Source organism: Hippopotamus amphibius, chromosome 9 (assembly GCF_030028045.1).
Source record: "Hippopotamus amphibius kiboko isolate mHipAmp2 chromosome 9, mHipAmp2.hap2, whole genome shotgun sequence".
NCBI lineage: Eukaryota > Metazoa > Chordata > Mammalia > Artiodactyla > Hippopotamidae > Hippopotamus > Hippopotamus amphibius.
This window is the reverse complement of record NC_080194.1, coordinates 12,085,897-12,105,854: the sequence shown is the minus strand read 5'-3', so window position 1 is coordinate 12,105,854 and position 19,958 is coordinate 12,085,897. Positions and strand designations below refer to the sequence as shown.

Below are 19,958 nucleotides of genomic sequence, written 5' to 3'. Positions count from 1 at the left end.
GTCCCATTTGTGGAGTCCATGCCCTCCTGCAGCGAGCAGCCCAGCTGTGTATAAATGGTGGTTGTTAGCCAGGCCTAGGAAAATGCAGATCAGGTCTCTGTGGATACTCCTTCAGTTTGAGTTCAAAGTCCCAAACTGCATATTTCTGGTGAATGCTGAAGCCAGGGGTAGGTGACAAGGGTTATGTACTGTTTGCACTGTGGTTGTCTTGTGCCACATGCTGAAATAGGCATGCTGTTTATCTTGTATATGTATATGTACTTTTTAAGTTAAACTTTTTTTTTTTTTTAAGTTAAACTTTTAAAACTGTTGATTAACCAAAGCTCTGGCAGAGCCATTATTTTATATAGTTTTTAATCAGTGGTTTGTTGATAAATATTTGACAGTTGGCTCCCTGGGAAAAAGCTCTGGTTTATAGTGTTTGATTTTCATGATGAAAATATTCCCTAGGGCTGATTTCAAGCTACCAACATGATGTTGCTTAACCTGTGGCTTTGGGGACGTGCTGTTCAAAGTCACACTACTAACAGTATTTCCACCATTGGGAAGTGGTGTGTTTTGAGGCTTTATTACTTTTGTTTGTAATTTAATTTATTTAATTGTACTTTTATGTAATTAAATTTTAGTAATGACCGTGTTTAACAGGTCACTCACAAAAGTCCTAAAAATTTGATAGTCCGTTCTTATGAGCAAGCTCTCTCAGGCACACCACTGGACTTGCAGGACCAAATTCCTTTCAGTTCAAGAGAGTGCATTGAGGTGACATAGGGGGCCTTTCTTTTACTTCTCACACACAGACATGCTCGATTAAAAAATTAAAAAAATAAAAGAATGTTGTTGAGCTAACAGATAAGAAAGTTCAGTCTCCAGGTCCCAGAAATGAAAGAGAAATCCCAGTAGTGGGTGAACATTGAAGGTATATATCTCATAAGGGTAACCAGGCCTTATTTACATCTTATTAAGGTTTTCTGCCTTGTCCAAAGGGTTAGGAGTATGAAGTCTCAGGCTTCATGTGTTGCGGAGAGCTAGAACTGGTCTCTTTACCTACTGAGAGCCAAGAACTGGCATCCCATTGAAATACTACCCACCAGACTGAGAATGCGGCTTGAAAGCATGTGGATTCTACATGAAAGCAATCAATCCTGAAACTTAGAGGCTCGCTCTCCCATGCTGTGTTCAGATGAGGTCCCTGCATTCTTCTCCCACTTAGAACCACATGGAAGCCCTGAACTGAGAAATGAGTGAATCAGTGAACCATGTTAGGTCTCTGCAGAGATGATGAAAAATATCCCGTGGAGACACCTTCACAACTTGGACACCTTTGGCGCTTCTGCAGAATAACTCCCGTTGAAGATGAGTCACAAGGAAAAATTGCAATACATACAAGGGAAGTTAGTGCCCTGAGAAATTTTACATGCAATAAATGGAAGAATTGTATACATGATAGAATAATCTGATAGGGGCTTTAAAATAGGCATATATACTGCATTCAAGGAGGTACACAAAGGAATATTATTTATAAGACAAGAATAGGATGTGAGAAAACAAAAACAGATTTGTAAGTTCATTTCTGTTTTGTAAGTTCACCTTTGTTTATTTTTAGATTCTACATGTAAGTGATATCATATGATATTTGTGTTTCTCTGTTTGGCTTACTTCACTTAGTATGATAATCTCTTAGTCCAACCATGTTGCAGCAAATGGCATTATTTCATTCATTTTTATGGCTGAATAATATTCCATTGTGTGTGTATGTATATATATACACACAATTATGTATACTGTATATATGTGTGTGTATATACACACACACATACACACACATCGCATCTTTTTTATCCATTCATCTGTCAATGGACATTTAAGTTGCTTCCATGTCTTGGCTATTGTAAATAGTGCTGCAGTGAACACTGGGGTGCATGTATCTTTTTGAATTATAGTTTTCTCTGGATATATGCCCAGGAGCAGAATTGCTAGATCATATGGTAACTCTATTCTTAGTTTTTTAAGGACTCTCCATACTGTTCTCCATTGTGGCTGTACCAATTTACATTCCATACATACAACAGTGTAAGAGGATTGCTTTTTCTCCACACCCTCTCCAGCATTTATTATTTGTAGAAATTTTGATGATGGCCATTCTGACTGGAGCGAGGTGATACCTCACTATAGTTTTGAGTTGCATTTCTCTAATAATTAGTGATGTTGAGCATTTTTTCCTGTGCCTGTTGGCCATCTGTATGTCTTCTTTGAAGAAATGTCTATTTAGGTCTTCCCATATGCAGTACTTTGATTGGATTATGTTAATATCTAAAGTCTGATTTTTAAATTTTGATATTAGATTTAAATTTTGCTCTAAAAATGTTATATTCTGATGTTTGGTAACTTAGACTGAATATTTGATATTTTATGAATTTGCTACTTTGGTTGATTGGATATTGCTTGGACTTTATAAACATTAGCAGAACAGTACATAGGGTAGTGCCTGGTGCATTATAGGTACATGAGAAGTATTTGCTTAATGAATGAATGAAAGAAATGTAGAATAGAATCATAGCTATAACTTAGAAATGGTTGATTTCAGAAATGAGTAGAGGCTGTTAGGACTCATATACCTAATACTAAGCTCTTACTTTTAATTTTAACCTCTTGATATTCTTTTTAGCGGTAAACCCAATAGCATAAGCAAAATATCACTATTAACATCTGTCTTCAAGAAATCTTGGCTTCTGGATAACTAAGGACCTAATTAATCCAATTAGGATGTTTTCCTCTTTGGTTCTGGGTGAATTGAACAAAAGTTGTATTGTGCTAAGCTTACATTTAACGACAGTTTGTACATTCTGCACTTGGCAGTATTAAGGTGTAGTGGCATTTTTAATTGTAGGCTATACTGCCTTCTATTTATAAGAGATTTATAAGCAGTGACTACAAAGGACATTATTAAAAAGAAGTTATAAGCAATTATCTTCCTGTTTTGCTTAAAATAAAATAAAACAAAAAGTGAGGAACTCAACATGTGACAGTTTCAACTATAATTTTAAATTATTCTTAAATTCTAAAGCTGTTTTTTCATTCTTATACCAACGAGAAATCTTGCATCTTCGTTTCAAAAGTGGCATTGTGGTGAGTTTTGTTCGTGATAAAGTGGTTACAGTATTTGATTCTCTGCACTCTGTTTTCAATGAGCAGGTGCGGGCTTTCTATTTGAATGTTCTGAATGAAGAGCAGAGGAAGCGCCTGTGTGAGAACATCGCCGGCCATCTGAAAGATGCACAACTTTTTATCCAGAGGAAAGCGGTGAGTGATACTCTGTAAGCTGAAGGGTGACACCTGCTGGCAGGAGAAGAGAGTACAGCTGTGTGAGAAAACCCTTCAAAGGAAGTGTCATTTCTATTTTACTTGAGCTAAGCCGACGTGAAAAATCAGTATGAACCCCCAATCAACCTCTGATTCTTTTCTCTCTCTGTGTATTTTTTTATAGATTTATTTATTTATTTATTGGCTGTGTTGGGTCTTCGTAGCTGTACGTGGGCTTTCTCTAGTTGCCGTGAGCAGGGGCTACTCTTCATTGGAGGTGCTCGGGCTCCTCATTGCCGTGGCTTCTCTTGTTGTGGAGCACAGGCTCTAGGCGCATGGGCTTCAGTAGTTGCGGCACGTGGGCTCAGTAGTTGTGGCTCATGGGCTCTAGAGCGCAGGCTCAGTAGTTGTGGTGCACGGGCTTAGTTGCTCCGCGGCATGTGGGATCTTCCCGGAGCAGGAATTGAACCTGTGTCCCCTGCATTGGCAGGTGGATTCTTAACCACTGCGCCACCAGGGAAGTCCCTCTCTGTGTTTTACCTCCAGTAGATATGCTGTATCCGTTGACCCTTAGTTCTTTGTCCAGTGTGTAATAATTTAGCTGAGTTTAGGGTGAATTATCTCTTATAGGCTGTTTCAGTCTGACTGCAGGCAAGTTCCATGTAAGAGAGTAATGTCCCATATCAAAATGTGGGTCCTGCCGCAATTTTGCTTAGACTTTAGATGATAAGAAATACAGATTACATTTTTGTGGTTTGAAGTCTGCCTGACTGCTTGAAGCAACTAGAAACTGACCTTCCTTCAGAAGCAACTAGAAACTCGCACGTTTTCTGGGGTGAGAACTGAGCTGCTTCCAAAAACTCAGGCTGAACTTTTGAGCTAAGGTATTTCTGATGGTAGCTCCTGTGGTGTGTGCTCACTTGTGGTTTCCCAGCCTGCCACAGGGGTCAGCCTCTTGTAAGTTTAGGAGCCCCCGCTGTTTCCTGGTCTCTTGGTTGCTGCTTCTCTGTGCATAGGGGCAGCTGTCTGGGATGTGTCCTAAGGCCTGGAGGCAAGTACCAGCAGGCCCGGTGCTCTCCCTGCAGGCAGATTTCTATAACTGTGTTTCAAGAGGGTGTGTATGAAGCATAACCCTTTAAGTCCCTGTGGCACTAGCACTTCTTGCTGTCTTGGGCAGAGAGCCTGACAGTGCCCTGTGAGATAGGTGGGGCGGGTTTTTTCTCCTCTTACTGGTAAGAACGAGTAAGACCATTTGTAAGTAGAGAATTGGGCTCGAAGCCTTGGCCTTCTCCTCTCGCATATGCTGAAGCTGCCAGGCCATGGTCTGGAATTCCTGCTTGAAGTATGCGAAGTTGCCCAGCAGGGGCCAGTGTCTGTGTACCTCACTTTAAATTCAGGCAGTGTCTGGGCCCATTTCTTGATACGGATCACTGTAACTTGTCATGTTCCTCTGAGGTCAGCTCATTACAAGCTGTCAATGTAGCTCACCTCATAGTGCATTTTTCTCAAAATATTCTACGAGGTAGATTTAATCTCACTTATTTTTGTGGGGAGTGAACTCTGTGAGGTGAATTTAATTATCTCACTTATTTCATGAGGAGTGGTGTTGAAGCTTGGATGAGTAACTTATCCAAGGTTGCTCAGCCAGGATATGTCCGGGACCCGGGTCTTACTCTGTGCTGGTAGACGCTGTGTGGTTCTGCCTTCTGTGGAGGTGTCCTTCCTCCGCTCTGGAGTAAACCCCGTGAGGCAGACGCTGGGGACTGGCGTAGCAGGGGGCTAGGGCAGTGCTTACATTATTTTCATTTGGTTTCAGGTTAAGAACTTCAGTGATGTCCATCCTGACTATGGGGCCCGCGTCCAGGATCTTCTGGACAAATACAACGCCGAGAAGCCTAAGGTGAGCCCAGAGCAGCCCGGCGGCCGCAGAGGGTGTGTGTCGTGGGCAGGCGTAGTTGCGTTTCCTTTTACGATGGTTCTCTTCGGGGACAGCTATTCTGTTTCTTAAGTAGCTGTTCACAATCTCATTTGAGATATAAGAACTCACCTGGAAAGCACATGCTCTTTGTTTTAGCCCTGGGCCGTAGAAGACAGTCTAAGGTGAACAGATTCTGAATGGTTATTTTCATCTGAGCACAGATGAAAGCTAGGATAAATACCACGTTGCTGCCCAAGGTCATTAACCTGCTGGTCTTGCTCTTTTGAAACAGAACGCTATTCACACTTATGTGCAGCATGGGTCTCACCTGGCTGCAAAGGAGAAAGCTAATCTGTGAGGGTCGGAGGCCCTGATCCCGCACCACGTTGCCGTCTGCCTATGAAGCAAAGCAGTATTCACGTACGTCCCCACTCATCGCTGGATGGAAGATGCTCCTGTGCAAATGCAAGTTTATGTCTGTAACCTGATAGCCCAGATTTCCATAGCAAATAATGTGATAATGGCTTGTAATGCTGTATTCCTAGGGGTAAATGACCAGAATGAAAGTTTCTAGCAGAAATATGATTTTATTTGATAAGAAAAAATCTTGATGAAATTAATATGTTTACATATCATCTCATGGCCTATTGTATAAAAATGTGACTGTGATTATGTAAGAAGAAAAGGTAAAGATAATCCGCTGAGAAATTTTAATTTCCTAAGTTCCTTATAGGAAGGACACGTCAGTGTCTTTTGAAAATAACTTCGGTACCATCATGGCTTAAAGGTTATTCCTGTTTGGAAGTGATCAGATTTTTTAAAACTTGGAATTACATTTATGCTAACATAGCATTGATTTTGCAACAGACTGATTTGTAATTGCTTACCTTTTTACAATAAAATAATCTGTAAATAAAAATGGAAGACTGGTATTTGATTTCTTTAGGCTCCATATATAACTTGGCATGTCTCAAGACTCTTAATCTGAATATCATCTGTTATCAGCTACTTACCCTTATAATTGCAAATACCAGCTTCACAAGGATAGTATGTTATTTGTTTAAACCAGTAGCCTTTAGACACAGACTCTGAGATACAGGGGACCAGAACTTTATTCTATTGCAAAAGCAGCAAATTTCCCAGTTTTGAAACTTACTGAGATCTCTTGTTCATTAGTTCACTTCTTTATCTAATTATGAGTTTTACTTTGTTTTACTTTGATTTTTTTCCTTTATTTCTTCCCAGATTTATTGATGTGTAATTGGCATACAGCACTGTATAAATTAAAGGTGTACCGCATAATGATTTGACTCACATACATCATGAAATGATTATCACAATAAGTGTAGTTCATGGGAGTTCCCTGGCAGTCCCGTGGTTAGGACCTGCTGTTCTTACTGCCAGGGACCCAGGTTAGGTCCCTGGTTTCAGAACTAAGATTCTGCAAGCTGCACTGTGCAGCCAAAAAAAAAAAAGTGTAGTTAACATTCATCATCTCATATAGATACAAAAGTGAAGAAAGAAAAAAAATTTCTTTCTTGTGATAACTCAGGATTTACTCTCAACAACGTTCACACATAGCGTACAGTAGTGTAATGATATTTACCGTATTGTACATTACACACCTGGTGCTTATTCACCTTATAACTAGAAGCTTGTGCCTTTCGACTGCCTTATCCATTTCCCCTTCCCTCTGCCCCCCACCTGCTAGTAACCACAAATCTGATCTCTTTTTCTGAGGGTGTTTGTTTGATGAAGTGTAAATGACCTACAACACCGTGTTGGTTCCTGTTACACAACATAGTGATTCAAAATCACTGAAATATACAGTGATTCTCTACATTTCACAAACTATAGAAATGATCCCTGAAAGTATAGTCTTGATTCTGTACATTTCAAAATGATCACCACTGTAAGTCTGGTTATGATACATATGATACCACACAAAGATATTATATGGTTATTGACTATACACCCCACACTGTACATTTCACACCTATGACTCATTTATTTGCAACTGGAAGTTTGTACATCTTCATCTCCCTCACCTATTTCTTTCCTCCCCCCCCACCCTCCTCTCTGACAACTTTGTTATGGTTGTTCATTTGTTTTGTTTTTTAGATGCCGCTTATAAATGAAATCGTGCAGAATTTGTCTTTCTCTGACTTACTTCACTTAGTGTAATACCCTCTAGGTCCATCCATGCTGTTGCAGATGGCAAGGTTTTATTCTTTTTTATGGCCGAGTGATATTCCATTATATATTATATCTTTTTATCCATTCATCTATTGATAGGCACTTAGGCTGTTTCCATATCTTGGCTATTGTAAATAATGCTGCAGTTAACATAGGGGTGTATATATCTTTTCAATTAGTGTTTTTGTTTTCTTCAGATAAATGCACAGGAGGGGAATTGTTGGATCATGTGGTAGTTTTTTTAAAAAGTTTTGAGGAATCTCCATACTGTTTTCCATAGTGGCTGCACCAGTTTGCATTCCCACCAACTGCAGGTTCACTTTTCTGCACATCCTTGCCAATACTTGTTACTTGTTGTCTTTCTTGATGTTAGCCGTTCTGACAAGTGTATCTCATTGTGGTTTGAATTTGAATTTCCCTGATAATTAGTGATGTTGGGCATCTTTTCATGTGCCTGATTACTGTCTGTATGTCTTCTTTGGGAAAATATCTGTTCAGGTCCTCTGCCCATTTTTAAATCAAGTTTTTTGTTGCTGTTGTTGTTGAGCTATATAAGTTCTTTCTATATTTTGGATATTAACCCCTTATCAGATAGATTGTTTGCAAATATCTTCTCCCATTGAGTAGGTGGCCTTTTTGTTCTATTGATAGTTTCCTTAGCTGTGCGAAAACTTTTTAGTTTGATGTAGTCCCATTTTTTTATTATTGTTTTTGTTTCCCTTGCCTGAGGAGACAGATCCAAAAAAAAAAAAAAAAATTACCAAGACCAGTATCAAAGAGCTTACTGCTTGTTTTCTTCTAGACATTTTATGGTTTCAGGTCTTACATTTAAGTCTTTAATCCATTTTGAAAATATTTTTGTGCACGGTGTGAGAGAGTGGTCCAGTTTGATTCTTTTGCATGTAGCTGTCCAATTTTCCCAGCATCATTTATTGAAGAGGCATGTTTTCCCCATTGTATATTCTTACTTCCTTTGTTGTGTGTTAATCACCTGGATAGATGTAGGTTCATTTCTGGGCTTCTGTTCTGTTCCATTGATCTATATGTCTATTTTTGTGACATACTGTTTTGATTACTGTAGCTTTGTAGTATAGTTTGAAGTCAGGGACCATGGTACTTCCAGCTTTGTTCTTTCTCAAGATTGTTTTGGCTATTTGGGGTCTTTTGTGTTTCCACACAAATTTTAGAATTATTTGTTCTAGTTCTGTGAAGAATGCTGTTGGTATTTTGATACAGATTCCATTGAATCTGTAGATTGCCTTGGGTAGTATGGTCATTTTAGCAACATTAATTCTTCTAATCCATGAATGTGGTATATCTTTCCATCTGTTTGTGTTCAGTTTCTTTCATCAGTGTCTTATAGTTTTCCAAGTACAAGCTTTTTTATCTCCTTACTTAGATTTATTCCTAGGTATTTTATTCTTTTTGATACAGTTGTAAATGGGATAGTTTTCTTAATTTCTCTTTCTGATAGTTTGTTGTTAGTGCATAGAACTGTGACAGATCTCTGAATATTAATTTTGTATCCTGCAATTTTACTGAATTCATTATAGTTTTTTTGATTATGAGTTTTTACCATAGGGCTCAGAACCTCAAGTTTTTTCCTTTTTTTTTAACCTGTGTTTGCCTATCATGCTTGAAAATCAAGGGGGACACTTTAATGTTTTCTTTTTCTTATTTCTTTAAGCTCTTTATTGGAATATAATTGCTTTACATTCTTTTTTAATTAATTAAGTCATTAATTTAATTGGCTCTGTTGGGTCTTTTTTTTCTTTTTTGCTGTGCACGGGCTTTCTTTGGTTGCGGTGAGTGGGGGCTCCTCCACATTGTGGTGTGCGGGCTCCTCTTGTTGCAGAGCACGGGCTCTAGGCACGTGGGCTTCAGTAGTTGCAGCACATGGGCTCAATAGTTGTGGCTCACAGGCTCTAAAGCACAGGCTCAATAGTTGTGGCGCATGGGCTTAGATGCTCCGTGGCATGTGGGATCTTCCTGGAGCAGGGATCGAACCCGTGACCCCTGCATTGGCAGGCGGATTCTTAACCACTGCGCCACCTAGGAAGCCCCAAGGGGGACACTTTAAAGATGAGTTCTGAATGCTAAATGAAAACCTGTTTTCCTTGAAAATCCTTATTCCCTTCATCTCAGATCTTTAAAACAAGTTTGTGTTTACTCTTAGGAATCAGATCTTGGGCGTCAGGAAACCATTAGACATTAGTAGATACAAATTATCAATCTTTTAGCTCAAACTCGTTTACTCTCCTATCAAAACTCTCCTGCTTAAATTCTTTCTGTATTTGAATGTGCTTGGAAACTGTTATATTTGTAGACATAGAAAATAAATTTATCCATTTGTACCCAATGGTGAATACTTTCAATATAGTAACTTTACTATAGTTATATCTCTTTATTAAATATATAAGATAAAGTTATAAAAATTAATATACTTTGATGATGGAAAAAGGTTATTTAAATATTGGTTATAAACACAGTGTTTTTGAGCTAATTTTCTGCTTTGTTCTATTCTGTAGTCTAAAACTAAGTTGGTTAATTACATGTATCTAACATGTTTCCATATGTAAAAATCTAATGCATGGAAGTGTCTCCAGTTTTACTCTGGAGACCTATTTTGTAATTTTCAAATATAAATACTGATGAGGTTAACGTCTACATTTGGGTTTTACTTCCTGGGGATTACTATCTAATGATATTCCTTTTAAGTCACGTTAAGATACACGGGACCCATGGTGATGGCTAGCTTACAATAACGGCAAAAGTGCAAGAATGCAAGAAAAGGAAACATGTTTTTCCTTTCTCAAGAAATCGAGATTGCAGTTCGAATTGCACAAGTGCATTTTCAAGCCTTCGTTCATATCACACCACTAATATTTCATGGGCCAAAACAAGTCACACAGTTAAGCCCAAAGTCAAAGGGTGAAGCAGTGTACTGTACCCACAGAGCCAACTGTGTGTGTGTGTGTGTGTGTGTGTGTGTGTGTGTGGACATATCTGAACATTGACCTAATTTCCCATAGGCCTCCCCTTCCAGCAGTTCTTCAACACCACTAGAAACTTCCCTGGTCATTGCTCTCTTGTCCTTACTTTCCCTCTTACTCTGTTTAGATTTTATAATTACTTCAGAATCCAGCCTCGGTAAACTAGGCCTTTCACGCATTCATTTCTTACACTGGAAATGACCGTGGCAGGAGCAAAACACAGCCCTACAAAGTGGGTTTTTAAAAATTTGACCACAACCTCAAATGGGCCCTCAGCACGGCCTGGAAATCTGTCTTTCCTTCCCCAATAAACTTTCCCACTCCCTCTGCTACTCGTTCATCAAGGATTGTATAACTTCCTTATCTTTTCCTCCACCAAAGCCCTCCACCTTGCCGGCATCAACATCCACGTGCTTGTCTTTCCTTCCTGTTGACACAGATGAGTTCTGCCCATACTGAAAGTTAGCCCCCTTTATGTGCACTGGTCCACGCCCTCCTGCCTGCTCTGCAATTCTGCATCATTCCTCTTAGCATGCAGAGCTGCTGCTGTACATCTCCTCGAATCCTCTCTTGATCTCATAGGCCTCTCTTGTTATTGCCCCCTTTATTCTGCTCCCCAATATCTGACAAGAGTTGCCTTTACTTGCTATCTTCACTTCCTTCGGTCCTTTCTTGAACCTACAAGCAGACTGCCCTTGCCAAGGTCACCGATGACTTCCATGCCACTAAAATCCAGTGGTTTCATCCAGCAATTCCACTTCTGGGTATATCACCAAAAGCAGGGACTTGAAGAGATATGTGTACAATGTGTAGCATGATTCACAAGGGCCAAAAAGTGAAAACAACTTAAGGGTCCATTGATGGATGAATGGAGAAACAAAATGTATATCCAGACAATGGAATATTATTCAGCCTTAAAAAGGAAGGAAATCCTGATGCACGCTACCACATGGATGAACCTTGGAGACATTGTGCTAAGTGAAATAAGTCTGACACAGAAGGACAACTATGGTATGATGCTACTTATATGAGGTACCTAGAATAGTCAAATACACAAAGACAGAAAGTAGTATGGTGGTTGCCAGGGGCTAAGGGGAGGGGAGAAATGGGGAATTCATATTTAATGGTTACAGAGTTTCAGCTTAGGAAGATGGAAGAGTTCTGGAGATAGATGGTGGTGATGGTTGCACAACAGCATCAATGTATTTGCTACTGAACTGTACACTGAAAAATGGTTAAAGTGGTAAAATTTTGTGTATTTTATCCCCTCCCCCCCCAAAGCCCAGTGATCCATTGGCATCCTTACCTTCCGTGGCCTCTTAACACTGTTTGAAACAGTTGATCATTGACACCTTCTTTTAAAAAAAAAAAACAACCCAGCTTTCTTTGGAGATAGAATTCACATACCATAAACTTCACCCACTTGAAGTGTATAATTAAGGGCTTTAAGTATATGCACAGAGTTGTGCAATCAACACCACCGTAAATTTTAGAACATCTCAGTCACCCCCTAAAAAACCTTGCACCCATTAGCAGGCACTCACCGTTCCCCCAACGTAATCCTGCCCTGCAACCTTGGCCATCACAAATCTGTCTACAGATTTGCCTACACATTGCACATTTTATTTAAATGGAATCGTACAGCATGTGATCTTTCGTGACTGGCTTCTTTCACTTAGTATAATGTTACCAAGAGTCTTACATGTTGTATCATGGATCAGTACTTCACTTCCTTTTATTGCCAAATAATATTCCATTGTGTGGATAAGCTGTGTTTTACTGATCCGTTAATCAGTTGATAGACATTTGGGTTTTTCCACTTTTTTGGCTACTGTGACTAATGCTGCTATGAACATTTGTGTACATGTTCCTGTGTGGACATGTCTTTCCATATCTCACATTCTCACCTTCTTAAGAGGCATTTTCACTCATCTTCTGGCATGCCACTCTCTAAAAATTGACTCCTGGTATTTTAAAATCTATTACTTGCTCTTCTAAAATGAGGGCTTGAGCCACGATGGAAAACAGTATGGCGGTTTCTTAAAAAACTAAAAATGGAACTACCATATAACCCAGCAATCCCACTCCTGGGCATATACCCTGAGAAAACCATAATCCAAAAAGAAACATGTACCACAATGTTCATTGCGGCACTATTTACAATAGCCAGACATGGAAGCAACCTTAATGCCCATCGACAGATGAATGGATAAAGAAGATGTGGCACATATATACAATGGAATATTCCTCAGCCGTAAAAAGGAATGAAATTGAGTTATTTGTAGTGAGGTGGATGGACATAGAGTCTGTCATACAGAGCGAAGTAAGCCAGAAAGAGAAAAACAAATACCGTATGCTAACTCATATATATGGAATCTAAAAAAAGCAGTACTGAAGAACCCAGTGAGAGGGCAAGAATAAAGATGCAGATGTAGAGAATGGACTTGAGGACATGGCGTGGGGGTGAAGGGGAAGCTGGGACGAAGTGAGAGAGTAGCACTGACATATATACACCACCAAATGTAAAACAGATAGCTAGTGGGAGGCTGCTGTGTAATATAGGGAGATCAACTCGATGATGGGTGATGACATAGAGGGCTGGGGTAGGGAGGGTGGGAGGGAGTCGCAGGAGGGAGGGGATATGGGGATATATGTAGAAATACAGCTGATTCACTTTGTTGTACAGCAAAAACTGCCACAACAGTGTAAAGCAATTATACTCCAACAAAGAGCTTTAAAAATAAAATAATAAAATAAAATAAAACGCTTGGTCTGGGCTTATAGAAACACTGAGGGATCACCTTGTTGCTTTCAAATCCAGTGTCAGAATTTCAATTTAAAACACATTAATTTTTTCCTTTCCCAGATAAAGGGGCATCACTCTAACTTGTAATCTGTGCTACAGAAATGAGTTTTAAAAATTTCTTAGCACTCGCTTTTCTGAAAGAAAAACAATGGCCAAGCTGCTTGGCCATTTCTTTGCCTCTTAGTTCACGATAAGGGCACAGGGCCATGTTCCATTTAAAATGATCTGATAAGACAAATTGAAGGCTTTAAAATCCTTTTCAGAGCTTTTATAGATGTGAAAGGTTAGTAGAGGTGAACTCAAAAGTTCTGTATACCTTTGAGTTTTTGAGAATTTTAACCAATCGCATGTGGAAAGCTCCATTGTGATCCTTTCTAGCAAAGGAAATACTTATTCTCTCATTTGACTGTTTGATAAGTGAATTTTTCCTTGTCTTTTTTGTTTTTGTTGTTGTTCCTATGTTATTGCTTGCTTAAAGTGTGGCATTTTAAATAGTCCTTGTATTCTCTGCCCCTGAATCAATTGCATTATGAAACTATATGTTTAAGTAAAACTCACATTTTAAAGGGTATAGTGGGTTGAATGATGGTCCCTAAAAGAATATGTCCGTGTCCTAACCTCAGGAACCTGTGAAGGTGACTTTCTTTGGAAAAAAGGTTTTTGTGAGTGTCTCCGGATGAGATTGTCCTGGATGATCAAAGATTAGTGTGCTTCTAAGAGACCAGAGGGGAGGAGGAGGGGCAGATTATATGAAGATGGAGGCAGAGATTGGAATTTTACAGCCACAAGCTAAGGAACACCTGGAGGCTCCAGAAGCTGGAAGAGGCAGGGAAGGAGCCTTCCCTAGAGCCTATCGAGGGAGCATGGCCCTGCCAATACCTTGATTTTGGACTCAGCCTCCAGAATTGTGAGACGATGAATTCCCATTGTTTTAAGCCACCACATTTGGTGATTTGTTTTGGGCAGCTCTGGGAAACGCATACAAAGACGATGCCAGTTTAATGGTTTTATAAAATGAAAATTTATTGAGTAGCAGAGGGATTAAGTTTTGTGTTGTCTGAATCACCTGATGCCCTCCTTTGGGGTAGGGCAGCATCTCTTAGGTAGTGAGTGACTCCTTAGTACTGTCCACTGCTGCCTGCCCTGCCCCCACCTCAGTCCCTGCCATCCCCCAGAACTTCTTGGTTCTGCTGCTTCTCTGCCAAGCTCGTTGCCTGAAAGCTCCCAGCTACCCTCCTGTTAGCTAATTTGCAATTTCCTGGATAGTCTCTTCTTTCAACTGGACTGTGAGCTTTGATCCAGTCCATCAACAGGGTATTTCCCTCTTCACCTGGCCAGGACAGGGGTCCCCATTTCAAAATGTAGAAGCATTCTGGATGTATGAAAAACAAAACCCAAAAAACCCTAAACACTGTACACTTGTGCAGCCACTGTGGAAAACAGTGTGGAGGTGTCTCAAAACACTGAAAATAGACCTACCATGTCTATTTTCCAGCAATTCCACTCCTGGGCATATATCAGAAAAAAACAGAAACACTTACTCGAAAAGATACATGCACTCCAATGTTCATAGCACCATTATTTACAATTGCCAAGGTATGGAATCAACCTAAATGTCCATCAACAGACAAATGGATAAAGAAAATATGGTACATATATACAATGGAATACTACTCAGCCGTAAAGAAGAATGAAATTTTGCCATTTGAAGCAACGTGAGTAGGCTTGGAGGTCATGATGCTTAGTGAAATAAGTCAGAGAAAGACAAATACTGTATGATATGACCTATATGTGGAATCTAAAAAATACAGCGAACCAGTGAATGTAACAGAAAAGAAGCAGACTCACAGATATAGAGAACAAACTAGTGGCTACCAGTGCAGGAGGGGCAAAACAGGGGTGGGAGAGTGGGAGGCACCAACTACTGGGTATAAAACAGGTACGAGAATGTATTGTACAACATGGGGAATATGGCCAATATTTTGTCGTAACTGTAAATGGAGTGTAACCTTTACAAATTGTATTAAAAAAAAAATCCCTCAAACCAACAGCAGTGCGAGAACAACGTTCAGCATCTGAGGCCGCATGAAGCGGTGACCAGATGCTCTTCCATTCAGGTCCAGAAAATTACTGCCATGGGCACCGAGAAACTAGTGGTGCCAGATCCGATTTTTTAAAATTAATTAATTAATTAATTTTATTTATTGGCTGCGTTGGGACTTCATTGCTTCACTCGGGCTTTCTCTAGTTGCAGCGAGCCGGGGCTACTCTTCATTACTGTGCACGGGCTTCTCATTGCAGTGGCTTCTCTTGCTGTGGGGCACGGGCTGTAGGCATGTGGGCTTCAGTAGTTGTGGCACACAGGCTCTATAGTTGTGGCTCACCGGCTTTAGAGCGCAGGCTCAGTAGCTGTGGTGCACGGGCTTAGTTGCTCCGCAGCATGTGGTATCTTCCCGGATCAGGGATTGAACCCGTGTCCCCTTCATTGGCAGGTGGATTCTTAACCACTGCGCCACCAGGGAAGTCCCCAGATCCGATTTTTATAAGAAGAAATTGGTAATCTGGATTTGTCTGTAAATCTGCTGATTTTTAAATAAGGCAACTAATTCAAAATAAGCCTCAAAACACAAGCAAAAAACATTGTGTGTGTGTGTGTGCACCAAACAAAAACATAGCTGTAGGCCCACTGGACCATGTGTTCCATCTCGTGAGGGGACCTCTGTCTTAGGATGGAGAGCTGGTGGGGAGGATCACGCCATATATTTCTTGTATCTTTCGGGGCTCTCTAGGAACCTCCATGTCCTAAATGCTAGAAAATGGAAGGGTCATCAAAGGTTTGTCATCAAACTCGGTCAATGTTTGCGGAGTTGGCCTTGCTGAAAATTGAACAATACAGAGACAGTGTAGCATGTTAAATATTTTATTCACATTGTTTACAAACTGTATCCACCTGGAAAACACATGAATCCAAAAAATAGGCTATTTTACAGTCATTAACATTTTTAAAAACAAGTTACTTTTGACATGAAACTCTAAGGTGAAGGCCCTCAGCCTGTATTGTGGTTCAGCGCCTCGTCACACGAAGCTTCCTGCTCTGGGGAAGGAGTCCTGGGGCAGTCCACCTAGTTGGAGATCTCTAATGGCTCACCTACCAGTGACTGATGAGAAAACGTCAGTGCAGACTTTAACCCGTGAACATTCACTGGTGTGACTCCACGGTCACTATTTTTGTCAAGGAAATATGCGTACACATCAGGTCAGGAGACAAAGAGAGACTCATAATTCAAATGGCCATTACAGAGCCGTCAAGACATTCCCAGTTCTGTGAAGGTTTAACGTCTTGCCCACAAACAGAATCAATGAAATACAGTTTTATTGTGTTGACAGCTTGAATCACAGAAACAGCAGTGGTTTGGAAATTAATGCAAATGTCTGTCAACTAACTCTTTGCACATCTGATGCCACCCACCTAGGAGAAGAGGGGGAATAAACTCAGCAAGAATTAAGAACGTGCCTAATTTTAAGTGTGTTACTCTGGAAGGATGACTGGGGGTGTTTTGCTGAGTGGACAGAAAGATGTTCTGGTTAAGAAACTCACTATTAACCTATGCTAAACCGAATTACGTACCAGCTTGACAGCTTAGCCCCCATACTAATTAAGACACATTTCTATGGAATTTCACTTTAATGATTCAAAATCTACAGTGTGTTTGTCTTACCTACATCTCACCCCCTTCTACAATATTAACTACAAACTAATCACTTGTTTTCACTCTGTGAGCTGCCACAGTTAACTATGTGGAAACTTTTGAGCCTTTGGAATGGGAGCACCAGATGAGCCTCTAACGGCAGAATTGGTCCTTCTCCTCTGAGCAGCACCAATGGCGCTGGGCGTTGTGGTTCTGCAACTCTTCGTTAGGGAAGTGATGTTTGGTCAGGGTACCACAAAAGGTCATCCCCTCCTCCCCTCGGGTAAAAAAAAGAAAATTTCTTAAGGGTTGCTGTCATCAACCCCCCAGTATACACCAACAACTCTGAATCAAAGTGTAAGCTGAGATGTGGAGAAATTTTATCAGCACGTTTTCAGGCTTTAAAAAAAAATAACTTTCAATGTCTATTGCAACCTATTGTTTTAAAAGACAGAAATCCATGAAATGAGCTTGATGATGGAGCAGATCATGGCTTGTCTTCCTGCCACCCGTGTGCGTTTTTTCCAAATTTGTATACTAATCTTCTGTCGACCCGTTCCAAAATTCCCGTTTTATAGTAGTACCTGTGAAAGACAGCAGAAGAGAAATGTGGGGGAGGGTTCACACCCCGGGAAAACAACAGAACATAAACACTCTCCTCATTCCTCTCAAGTGACGAGGCTGGTCTTTGGTTACCCTGGTATTTTCACACCCTCTTATCAACTTACACTTAAACCTTTCCCAGACATCTTGAAGACTGAACCTCACCACATTTGGTTCAAAACATGTTGGGGTGTGTGTGTGTGTGTGTGTGTGTGTGTGTGTGATGGCCTGGCTTCAGAGTGATCCCCAAGGAACACTGCCAAGAGTGGAAAGGGTGGCGTGTCAGTTTACAAACCCTAATCCCACCTGTAACTAAGAGCCAAAGTGTTGTCTCATGACCTTTTGGTTATCAAGTAAAAAGCTGCAAAAACAGTTTAATTTTCTACAGCTGGCCATTTTATATAACTCTGCTTGAAGGCTCATGGCATTTCGTGCTATTCACTTACCTCAGAGCTCTGCTCAACTTTTCATACGTCATTCTGTCATTTTTCTTCCTTTGTCCCCACATCTTCGCCAGGGCTTCTGATTTAACCACGCGAAAAATACCTTGTTCCCTATCTTCCCATTCCAGAATGCCACAGTTTTCCTCAGGAGATAGAAGCAGGTCTCGCACAAATTCCCATAGATGAGAACTCTGGAGGCCTTCAGGGAAGGAAGAAAAAAGTTAGTTAAAAATTAAAAAAAACATCGAAGAGTTGTACAGCTTCTCATGAACCCATGAGAATTGCTCCTTTGTGGAGTTATTTCCCAAAATTATGACCGAGCACTCGACTTGGAACCTCCCTGAGCTGTGAAACGTCCTCTTCTACTAAAGCAATACAAAACGGAGACACCCAATTTATGTCGACCAGCAACACTGGCTCAGGAAACTTCTCGGCTCTGTGGAACTCCCGACCAACTCTTACGGAATTAATGAAATGGCAGTCGAGTGATGTTTTCATTCTTCTTTCTGCCAAAGAGTAGGGTTGCCCTGAGATTCCCATAGTTACAACTGTCTGGCGGGACTAATCCGACAGCTGTGTTTTTCACGAAAAACTGGTATTTCTCTTGTTCCATTGTATCATAGTGAAGACCGGCTCTGGAGCCTGACTGGCTGGGCTTGGGTCCTGAATTCACCTCTTCTAGCTCAGAAACCAAATCTCTCCAGTTATCTTCTAAGATGGGTTAGTAAGCACAGGTAAGAGGAGTATGATTTAATACCTATAACATGGTTAGAACCAAGCCTAGCAGGCTTGACTCTCCTGGGTAGATCTGTCTTAGTGCTGGGAAAGCTAACAGAATGGCCAGCTCATGGGGTTTCTTTGCTACCACCCAGGAGTACTTCAGTGAGAAGTACCCACAGTAGACCAGGAGAAACAAACTCTTAATCAGAAATTCAACACACTTAGAACATTTCTTTATCTTAATTCTCCTAATACCATTTCCAAGTGAAAAGAAAGAAGCTGGATTTTGTTAACACTTATGAAAGTAATCACCAATTTCTCTGCTCTGATTTCTCGGAAATGACAGGTCCCACTCAAACACTGAGTTTCAAAGCTCATTAAAGTAGGGTACTTTGTCTCGTGGGTGGTTTTAAGAAATTAGGAATGACAAATGGCATGTCTTACACTTACTTGTTCGACTATGACTGTGACAGTCTTGACTTTTGATGCCACTTGTTTTCAAGCAACTGGAATCAGTGCCTGCAACAGAGTGATTTACAGATGTAGGAAGGGTTCTAGAGGCCACATTCTGACCTCAAATCACACCAAATGAGCAACTATTAATCGGACACCTTTGTGGTAGGAGACCTCATGCTGGGTGCTTTGGTTAAAGGAGCACTCGTGTTCAACACTTAGGGCCCTACTGTGAGCCAGGTTCCGGGCTCTGAGCTGAAGACAGAAAGTGAACAAGACAGACCTGGTCTCTGCTCACGCGGAAGTTCAGGATTATTGGACCCGGAAAACACAAATCGCCATTGTTGTAAGTGTAATGAAGGAAGGAGGCATTAGATAGAGGATGAAGGCAGACGAAAGCACACGGTAGATGGATGGGGTGGCCAGGGTGGGCCTCCTGGAGGGGACACGTTCAGCTGATGTCGGGAGGTGGGAGAGTCTCCAGAGGGAAGGAGCAGCGCATGCAAAGCCAAGGGTACTGACCAGGCAGGTCTGCAGGATGCCCAGGGGTGGCAGTAGGTGACAGTGCTCGGGCAGTGGGCTACCGGCAGGTCATGTGGGCATACGGTAAGGATGTGGGATTTTATTCAAAGAGTAATGCAAAGACTAGGACTTTGACAAGATCTATTTTTTTAAAAGATCCCTCTGGCTAGTGTGTGGAGAACAGACTAGAAGGGACGCAGGTAAAAGCAAAGAGAGTAGAGTTTACGAATAGCAGAAAGCAAGGTGTGAACTCAATGCCAAGTTCAATGACAACTCAGGCTGTAACAGTCAGACACCCGTATTGTTCCATCTTAT

General features: G+C 40.8%; 2 protein-coding genes and 1 pseudogene across 5 annotated transcripts in view; 1 reads left to right on the top strand and 2 right to left on the bottom strand.

The window, feature by feature from the left end:
- CAT (catalase) overlaps positions 1-6,135 on the top strand; it is a 39,564-nt gene extending 33,429 nt beyond the window's left edge. Inside the window, exons 11-13 of the mRNA XM_057750094.1 lie at positions 3,193-3,300; positions 5,117-5,200; positions 5,511-6,135. Coding sequence (XP_057606077.1) covers positions 3,193-3,300; positions 5,117-5,200; positions 5,511-5,576 — 258 coding nt within the window. The 3' untranslated portion in view covers positions 5,577-6,135. The remainder of the gene's footprint in view (positions 1-3,192; positions 3,301-5,116; positions 5,201-5,510) is intronic.
- Positions 6,136-6,985: 850 nt separating this feature from the next.
- LOC130829600 (small nucleolar RNA U3) lies at positions 6,986-7,100 on the bottom strand (annotated as a pseudogene).
- Positions 7,101-16,985: 9,885 nt separating this feature from the next.
- ELF5 (E74 like ETS transcription factor 5) overlaps positions 16,986-19,958 on the bottom strand; it is a 42,527-nt gene continuing 39,554 nt past the window's right edge. For all 4 annotated transcript variants that reach the window (XM_057749684.1, XM_057749685.1, XM_057749686.1 and 1 more), the window contains 3 exons: positions 19,119-19,187; positions 17,952-18,147; positions 16,986-17,486 (listed from right to left, as the gene is read on the bottom strand). In XM_057749684.1, the coding sequence (XP_057605667.1) occupies positions 17,390-17,486; positions 17,952-18,147; positions 19,119-19,187 (362 nt within the window). In that variant the 3' untranslated portion in view covers positions 16,986-17,389. The remainder of the gene's footprint in view (positions 17,487-17,951; positions 18,148-19,118; positions 19,188-19,958) is intronic.